Raw genomic sequence first — 9,804 nt, forward strand, 5'->3', positions numbered from 1 at the left:
TGTGAGATATGCCGTTTCGTTTTAGGCGCGGTATCATACTGTTATCGCTTCTTAAAAGCCTGAAAAGCTTAGAGATTAAGGCTAATCTTTGAAATGATCCCCTATTTTCCTTGAAATCGCCTATAAATCATTCCTTAGGAAACTTGTAGCTCGGAAACACTCTGTTTAATGAGATTTATTTGATGGTTAAATAAAAGAAAAGTTTTGTTAACTAAAAGTAGAAGCAACATAAAGACTTCAAAGGAACAGAAATTATTTTCTCTTTTTTGGTTTCTCGCTAGTTTTGTTGAATAGTCCTTAATAGTATCTTCACTGTAGAATTTTGGTTGCACGGAGAGAGGAATAATTGTTCATATGGATCGAAATTTTCTACGCGGCTGAAGCTATAACGACCTCTACAGTAGGGCTATCTGATTTTAAACACGGTATATTGAATATATATGTTTAAAAATATTGTACATAAATAGGAAAAGAGAAATTCCCGGTGGGTAGATAAACGTAATATTTTATAGTGGCGTAGTCAAAAATATTCCTGAGAATCAAGAGGGACTACATAATTAATTTCTACCTCCACCCACTCTCTCACCTTCCTTAAAATCCATAATATATTTATCTGAGAGCTTGATGAAAGTTAGGATATTTAGGCATTAAAACATTCTCGTTGCGATATCTGCCTCCCCCACCCCGCCTACACAGCGACCCACTGCCCTCCTTCATAATTGTTGATGCTTACTTACACATCACCGTGTTTATGAATGAGGAGATTACGAAATATGAAGCAAATCTGTTAAGTTAAATGAAGCTTTAAAATAAATGTTAGAAAAATTTTCCTGTCGTAACAAGGGAGGTATCATCCCAAGCCACCTTTATTCAGGCTTAGTCTAAATGAAGGAAATGTTGGATTAACTTCTACCCCTCCCCATAGCTCTTTCTATATTTTGTCTGAAGGACACGGTGTTTTTAGATTTTGTTCACTTTGGGCTATACGGTGACTTACTCCCCCCGTGGGAAATGAACCCCAGCACCTGGAAATTTTCCCCCGGAAATCTTGCCCACATACAAAATGGAGTAGTAACAAAAAAAGCGTTACAAATTAGAATAATGAAGAAAATAAGGAATTTTGGAATATTCAACTGATATTTTAAAATATATGCAGAATATATGATGGCCAAGTCATTTATTTTAAATACCATAATATGAAACATTATGTATAGGACATTATATAACTCATTAATCCCATATGTAATATGAGTTACCATAGCAGGGTAAGATAAAGTTTAACATTGATACTTTGGGGTGGTATCAACCCCTAAGCCAAAATTATTAGACATTTGCAGTTTTTGAACCAAACAGTTATCTCAAAATTTGATTCGTTATCATAGGGGTTAGAGGAGGGCTGGATAGAAGAAAAGAAACTGCGAGGGAGGCTGATTATCCTCCAGTAGCTCTTGGCCTTTAAAAAGGACAGAAGAACTTTCAATTTTTAATAGAATGACCCCTCTCTCCTCTCAAGTTTCTAAAATAGCCCCTTCTATTTGAAGAAAGTTGGACAAATGTTTTTGGTACTTTTTTGGGCTATATTATGAGGGGAAGAAATATTTCTTTTATTTTCATTCTGCATTGGGTCCCCTTAGCCAAAGGTTTCATTTAGGTTTCAGGCCAATCGGAAAAAATCTGGCGCTTTTTTTTTAAACCCCTTTGTTGGAGGAGCGACAATTCCAAAAGGACCGATCTTTTCAATATGTTTTTGTATATTAGTCCGCGTGGCCCAGGGACTTACGGCTATACTTTTTGAATTGGCCAGGAAAAAATTTTATTGTTCATTTCTGGGCTTCTATCCCCTCCTTCTTCTCACAGCAAAATGTTGATGGTCTTCTTGACCAAGACAATAATTCCTGACTGTTTCACGCCACTGTACTCCCAAGATCAAACATAACCTCTCCCTGTTTTTTCACTATGAAATAGATCTATAAAGAATTTACGACTCTTATTCCTGGGGCTCACCCTTTAAATGTTGATATAATGTCCGAAGGGGTTGCAAAAGGACCAGATATAAAAAAAGAGTTCTAGGACAGGGGCTGGCTGCTCTCCAATCATTTTTACTTTTGAAAGGGGCACTAGCAGTCTCAGTTTCTGATTAAATGAGTATCTTCCAAAGTTTCTACGACCACGACGAGCGTTGAGGAGGGGTGCCTCCTTCCTATACGGAATGAATTCTGCTGGTTTTAGGGTTGAATGTTACTCTTTACTCTCATAATATATGCGTAGACCTGAAATATTCCCGAATATCAAGAGGGATTTTCTCCGGGTGCTTCCGGGAGATTTTCTCCCGGAAGCACCCTTTTTCAGCCTTAATCTAAATGAAAGGAGATGAGAGATTAATCCCCTCCCACCCTTTCCTATATTTATGTGAAGGCTAATGGGGATTTATACAAATTATGAATTGAAATGCGCTCTGTTAGGCATCTGGCACCCCCTTCCCCGCCTACACAATGAACTACCGCCCATCCTTGATTCCAACGATATAACCAGAATTACGAGTGAACTAAAGCCTTCACCTGTTTTTGAAGGGGGATGACAATGCTGCGTTTTGCTTATTTGCACATAGTTTAAAAAATGAACGAGTAGTCTGTGCACCTGCGATTATGGGTGTTAATCAAATAAAGGTTAGGCAATCTGATTATAAGTCAAATATAGAATCTATGAAAGCTGTAATTTAGGTGAGGAAGTTTTAGCTTGAATCGTTTTAGTATTGCAAAGGGAAGGTTTCCCTGCTTACGTAAAGCCTCAAAACACTTTCTGTGTCCAAAATGGCTTTTAAAAAGCTATTTATCGTTTCGTGCCAAAATTACCCTTGACGTTTTTTGCAAGAGGTTTTATTTTCTGGGGAATGTCCTTATAGACATTGAAGTTTATGAGTCTATCTGGTTCTCTTTTTTTCAGTGATTCTATGGGCAATAAAGGTGCATTTATAACCATGAATGGAAAAGATATGAAGCCATCGTTTACAACTTTTGAAGCTGTGGTAAGTTTTGATCTTGTGCTACTTTTTTGTTTAATTTTTTCTTTTATAACTCCATTCTTAAACGAAAGTGGTTATGTCAATATCTTTCGACAGTAAGTTACAAAGGGAGAAACAAATAACAATGAAGAGAAACGGAGAAACGAAAATAACAACAAATAACAAAAACAAATAACAAAGTGGATATGTAAGTGGATAGAAACAAATAACAACGGAGACCACTATGTCTTCCCATCATAAGCAGAATAGGTAAAACAATAGAGGAAATTTTTAACACAGTGAAAAGAACTGGTAAGTTTTGATCTTGTGCTACTTTTTTGTTTAATTTGTTCTTTTATATCTCCATGCTTAAACAAAAGTGGATATGTCAAGATCTTTCGACAATAAGTTACAAAGGGAGAAACAAATAACAAAAAAGACCACTATGACTTCCCATCATAAACAGAATAGGTAAAGCAAAAAAAAAATGTTTAAGACCGTGAAACTTGCTCCAAACTCAAACGAATATTTCGACCTTATATCCAAGGGCCGTCCTCAGCATAACATATATAAATAGACAAAAAAGACCTATAGTAAAATACGACCATTATAACTAAAATTAAAAGCTCTTTAAAACAGTCTCATTAGTATTAATTCAATGAGGTTCAACCAGGACACAAGTCGTGGGAAGCAAAAGTTTTTCGAAATTTTTCGTAAAGAATTCTGTATGATAGAACCTGTCGTTTCTCATTCTCTATAACTATTGCAATAATTAGCTCCCTAGATTAGATCTTCAAGATCCCTGGAAGCTTTGGTACATCCCCCCCAAAAAGCTATTCCTTAATTTCTACCAAATTTGGCAATTAATTAGAAAATGTTTCAACTACACACTGTATTTTTACAAAGATTTTCATCAGAATCTGTGAACAAAATATTCTACTCGCATAAAAACTTAAAACTTTGTTTTCTTTCACCTGTAAAATTACGATAGTTTTAAGTACGGCCTTAGGTTTTGAACGCATTGAATATTAAAAAGTAAAGTTTTTTTTTTATAATAAAAAAAACTCACTTGGAAACCACTGTTTCCAAAAACAAAGAAATGGATACAAATACGACAAACAGGCCTATGGCTAGTAAATGAAACCGAAGAGAAACAACAAAAATCCAATGAATATTTCTCCTGTGTATAACAAGGTGTCTTCAGCGTAAACAAAGAAGAAGAAACTAAAACTAAAGAATATAACTAAAAAACATGTATAAAATTAAAATAGAGTATCATAAATTATATTATATACAATTGCTTACATTTGCCATTTGTATTTGTACTTTTACTTGTTGCGGGAGCCAGGCGTTTCCGCCTCGCCCGGCATCCAGGATCCTTGTTACCTCTTTCGACCAGGTTTTACGAAATTGCTCTGTGAACGGGAGCCACTGGGCCGACCATCTATGTCCAAATTTCTTAAAGCCCCCAATGGGATCCAGGTCAGACTTGATCAGGGTCCTCCAGTTCTTCTTTTTACCCTCATTGATGCCTCTTCCAAGAGTCGCAGGGCTCAACTAGAAGGATTCTACGGGGCAGGTATTCTCGTGGTCTTCGCAGGGCGTGACTCAGCCATTCTAAGTTGCGCTTTTTAACGTTGGTAGCGACATCTCTCCTAATCTTGCAGAGTTGGCGAATATCGGAGTTAGATATACGATCTTGCGGGCGAATTCAAAGTATTTGGCGTAAGCATCCATGTTCGAAAGCAGATAGTGCTCTCTCGTGTCGAAGTTTCAAGGACCAAGTTTCACATCCATAGAGTAGGATTCGAGCCGTATATATTCGACTTTTAGTCAGAATTGAAATTTTTCGGCGGTGCCAAAGGGGCTTTCCAAGAGATGCGAAAACAAACTGCGCCTTATGTATTCTTTGCTGGATGTCTAAGTCTGAAGTACCATCAGTGCAAAGTATGGAGCAAACTAATACAGTGCAAACTAGGTAGGTAAAGCACTCAACCCTTTACAACTGAGTTAAGTTCACTCTCAAAGATATTCGGGTCGGTTGGTTCATGACCATAAATTTAGTTTTCTTTGTGCTTACTTTAAGTCCAATCAGACTTGACCATTCGATAATATCATCTAGCATCTTTTGAGCATGTTCAGGGTCAGAGAGGAGTCCAACATCATTAGCGTAATCCAAGTCGGTCAAGGACAGATTTTTCCAATTTGGGAACCATTGTGGTGCATTAGGGCATTTTCTAGCACCCAGTCTATACAGTAATTAATTAGGATTGGAGAGAGAACACAGCCTTGCTTTTCTCTACTTTTGACTAGGAATTCTTCAGTTTCCTCGCCATAGATTTTTACTCCAGATGTTTTTCAAGTAAGAACCCTGCTTCCCGCCACTTTTGTTATTTAAGCCGAATGGTCTTCTTCTTTTGGCAGAAAAACTGGCACTTGCCAGTGCGATTTGGTGTAAAGTTGAAGGTCTACAACCAACGGCAGATTGCTTGGATGAAAAGCTTGAATGAACCTCAGTATGTACAAGATGGCGGGGCCCTTCTATATCGTTTGCCTTGGGAGAAATGCAGCATGTACGCGGATATCTGCGCCAAATACGTCGACTACGTGGAGCAAAGATGTGGACGCGCTTTCATAGCGTTTGACGGGTATTTATGTAGACCCTCCATCAAATACTAGACGCACGGGAGGAGGAGCAGGTCTAAAGACTGTCCTAAGATCACCATTAAGTCGCCGATTCATTGTTTAGTAAAAAAGATGATTTTCTTAGCAACATAGAAAAAATTAGGCAATCAGCAGCATGCTGTGTGGCTACCTTAATGACACGGGATGTAAAGTGTACCAGTCTTCAGCCGATGCTGACCAAGCTGGAGAGAAAGCCATTTTTTTTATTGCCAAATATGCGTTTCAACTTCACCTCCTCATTCTTACTCACTTTCACAAAACTAAGACTTCAGGCACAATGAACTTACCTGGTCCAAGTCTTGGTTGTTACCAAGGCGCAAGGCTGCAAATGTTTTGCCATAGGTCAAATTTAATATGCATCAGGCTGAATCTCTCCCCCAACCTCACTCTATCTCTCAAAGCTGTAAGCGTCTAACAATTCTTTTGACTTTAAACATTTAGTTTCGTGTTCATTAGCAAAAAAAAAAAAGAGTATAGAAATGACATATCTGATCACATTTGCTGGTATTTACTCAGTCAAAGTTTTTGCCTCAACCTCAAATTCAAACTAAAAAAAACTCAAATTTGTGAAAGAGCAAGAGTGGCAAACTTTTTAGATTCTGGATCAGCACATATTTTGTGGTCGGGCAGTGAAAGAATCATTTGTGTAACAATTTGTTTTAGGTACGCCCCAAATTTTCATAGTTTTCCTAGACTAACATTAGGCAAAGTTCATATAATAAGAACAAACTCAATTGTCCAATTGCCTTCAAAGTCCTGTGGACACGGTCAGTTATAAATCTTTTAAAAACCTTCTATTTGGCGTCTCTAGTTGCCTTCAAATGACTCATAGAACTCATAGGTTATTGGAATTACCTTTATTCCATGCCTACCTACTTTAGTTTTGCCCTAGGATGGATGGATGATAGACTATCTATCTACAAGTGAAACGACATCATTTTTATACAATTATCAAAATGTCTTATTCCAGCTGTTCCTCTCACTCAGACTATCTGTCTTAGCTTTTTATCCAATAGCCATGGGTCTCAACTTTTTCATCACAGTCCACCAACTTGATTTTAATTTTAACTTTTTTTTTTTCATCCTCAGTTTCAAAAATGGAACTTGACAGAAAAACTCCTAGTTTTTATTTACTTTCGTAAGGGGAAGGTTCATCTTTGGCTTCTAAGACGTGAAAGAGGAGATTTACATCAAGATCTTTATTTTCCAAATATATTTGCAATCAGAAAGTAAAAGCATAATATGAAGAAACTACGAAGCCCTGAATAGCCTAAGTGGAATATCCCTATGCAAAGCACAAAACCTTTCAACATAGTTGACAAACATCGGAAATTAATTTACTTGAAAAGTGGGTATATTGACGGGTCCACTGTGTTCAATTTAGGAAGGTTGGGTATGGATTTTAATTAGATGCTCCAGAATTAACTATATACGACCTAAATAGTCGTTTGAACCAAGGCCGTGGTTTTCTGATTTCAAATACAGGCATTGAAGATAGCTCAATATAAACCAGTGATTGCCAATGCGGGACATAGGTCACATCGGTGGGGCATGCCAGTATTTTGTTGGATCATGTGCAGGACGTTTACCCTTCGGCTTGACTACTTTACAGTCAGATTCTTAATTTTGAAAAAAAAACTTTTTTATGTGAATGACGTCACGTTTAGTTGTATCTAAAGAGCGTAAAAGATAACGATATTATTGCAATAATGTTACACATTGTATAAAAAAAATGTATTCAGACAATATTTTCATTCGTATAGAATATGTCTAATTGATAATAATAATAATAAAAAAAGCTAATGGCCTCTTAAGCTTCCTTCAGGTCAATGCACATAAAATTTTGAATAAAAAAGTTTAAATATTACGAGGGGGCATCAAGACTTTAGAAATGTCTTGGGGGTGCATGGCCAAAAGTTGGCTGGGAACTACTGATACAGATTGACCCGTTTTAAACGTCTGTCATCTTTTTGCACTTGTGTTCTGAAGTTATTATGTTTTATGAATGTTTACTAAGCTTATATCCCTACTCATCATTATAGATGTACTTGTTGGAGGTACATAATGAAAACCGGCTTTCTAGGTCAAACTCTTAGAAAAGTTAGCCTCGGTCTCACATTTCTAATTAGAGGAAAGTGAAGATTAATGGATCATGAAACACGGATTATATGCTGCTATTTTTTTATTTTTTTTGACAAATTGGCATGAATCACCCAAGGTGCAATTAATTCTTAAATGAGGTTAAAAGGGGTCGTGAGAAAAAATTTAAAGAAACTTGTTATGGGGGGCGGTCAAAAAATGAAGCTCCGAGTAGGGTTAAGTGGAGAAGGAGTATGCAAAGCTGTGTTGAGCTGAAATGAATAGGCACAGTAGTGCGTTGTTAGCAGTAAGCCTAGTGATTTTCCCTTTGTTGCTTGTTTATGTCTGCATATTTCTGCATATACTTTTGTGTATTCCTTGTTTTGAAGAAGAAGTTATTTGGCTGTTAGATACGTGGTTTTGATTCTTCTAATCCTGGCTTTTATTTAAATTTATCAATTTTTCATTTTGGTTCTTCATTGATTTTGATTGTTTTTTGTTTTTTTTTCATATTGACTCTCCACGTTTGTTTTTGGTTTTTCTTTGACCCTTTTTGGCATTTTCCTTAAATATTTTTGTTCACGTCGAAGAACCGGTTGTCCTTTCGAAATATTCGATTTGTGTTTTTTCAGCATTTTCGTTTTGTCTTAAAAAACCCAATTTGTCATCGCTTCTTCTTTTTAAGTGTAGCAGAAGGAAGTTTAGAAGGTTCGCTACCTCTTTTTCAATTGTATTTGGATACACTACTATTATTTGCAGTTATTTGAGAGTTTTATTCGCAGTATGAAATTGTATTCTTCTTTTTTTCAGGCACATCCACCTGTTGGAGCAATGGCCTATGCAAATTCTATAATGAACTTTTTTATGTAGCAAAACGTTTGTTATAAATTAAATTCGTCACGTTTCATTGTTAGTTTTAATACTTTTGTATCTCGACGTAGTTCATGGCTAAATTAGTTGGAAACGGTGACTGTGTACTGCTATTTTAATTTTTGGAAAGTGGCGAAATGATTTACAGGTTTATATGGCGAAAGTGGCGAAATGATTTATACGGACAGGTTTTTAAGCGTATGAAAGCTGTTTAAGACACCATAATGTTTCGTTATAAGGATATATATATATACATATATATATATATATATATATATATATATATATATATATATATATATATATATATATATATATATATATATATATATATATATATATATATATATATATATATATATACATATATATGTTTCATTATAAGGAAAAATACTACTTTTCTTCGACTGTATGGATGTGTTAATGAATTTGTGCGTCATGGCTGGGGTGAAGACTTGCAGCTTTTTCTAGGGGAAGTAGGTGGGCTTTAACTTGTTCTTATACTAAATAGTCCGACCAAAAAAAATATATCTGCGAATTTCACGCATTTTAGAGCATCAAAATGGATTTATGGTTTCTTATTTCTTGTCAAAAAGTGAAGTCATCATTTAGATTGGCAGAATACCATGTCTTCCACCATCTTTAAAAGATTAACCTTATATATATATATATATATATATATATATATATATATATATATATATATATATATATATATATATATATATATATATATATATATATATATATATATATATATATATATATATATATATATATATATATATATATATGTATGTATGTATATATATATATATATTAACCTTTGTTTTTTTCTACAATATAAACTCGTTGCAATCTTTTCTTTTTAGTAATGCATTGGTGACAACCATAAGGTTGGCCTCGAGGCTTAGACCCCCCCTTCCCTCAAAACAAAGAAAAGTGTAATAAATATACCGCTTAGAATGGGAGGGAATGGCTTTTTTAGGGTGCCCCCTTCTCCTCAAAATGGAGCTATGGCTATGTTTTGCTAAGCTGCTTTGAGGACCATAATAGGATTAGTCACGTCCAAGGATAGCCTATACTTCTTAATTATGGCTAATCAAAATCAATTGAAGTTGGACATTAAAATAGAAGAGTGTCAGCCTTCCTGAAATTGCTTTTCTAGC

General features: G+C 35.5%; 1 protein-coding gene across 3 annotated transcripts in view; it reads left to right on the top strand.

The window, feature by feature from the left end:
* Nucleotides 1-8,672, top strand: part of LOC136025322 (serine/threonine-protein phosphatase 5-like) — a 132,591-nt gene extending 123,919 nt beyond the window's left edge. For all 3 annotated transcript variants that reach the window (XM_065701231.1, XM_065701232.1, XM_065701233.1), the window contains exons 10-11: nt 2,944-3,025; nt 8,576-8,672. In XM_065701231.1, coding sequence (XP_065557303.1) covers nt 2,944-3,025; nt 8,576-8,635 — 142 coding nt within the window. In that variant the 3' untranslated portion in view covers nt 8,636-8,672. The remainder of the gene's footprint in view (nt 1-2,943; nt 3,026-8,575) is intronic.
* The last annotated feature ends 1,132 nt before the right edge of the window (nt 8,673-9,804 follow it).

This window comes from Artemia franciscana, chromosome 3, assembly GCF_032884065.1.
Source record: "Artemia franciscana chromosome 3, ASM3288406v1, whole genome shotgun sequence".
Taxonomy (NCBI): Eukaryota; Metazoa; Arthropoda; class Branchiopoda; order Anostraca; family Artemiidae; genus Artemia; species Artemia franciscana.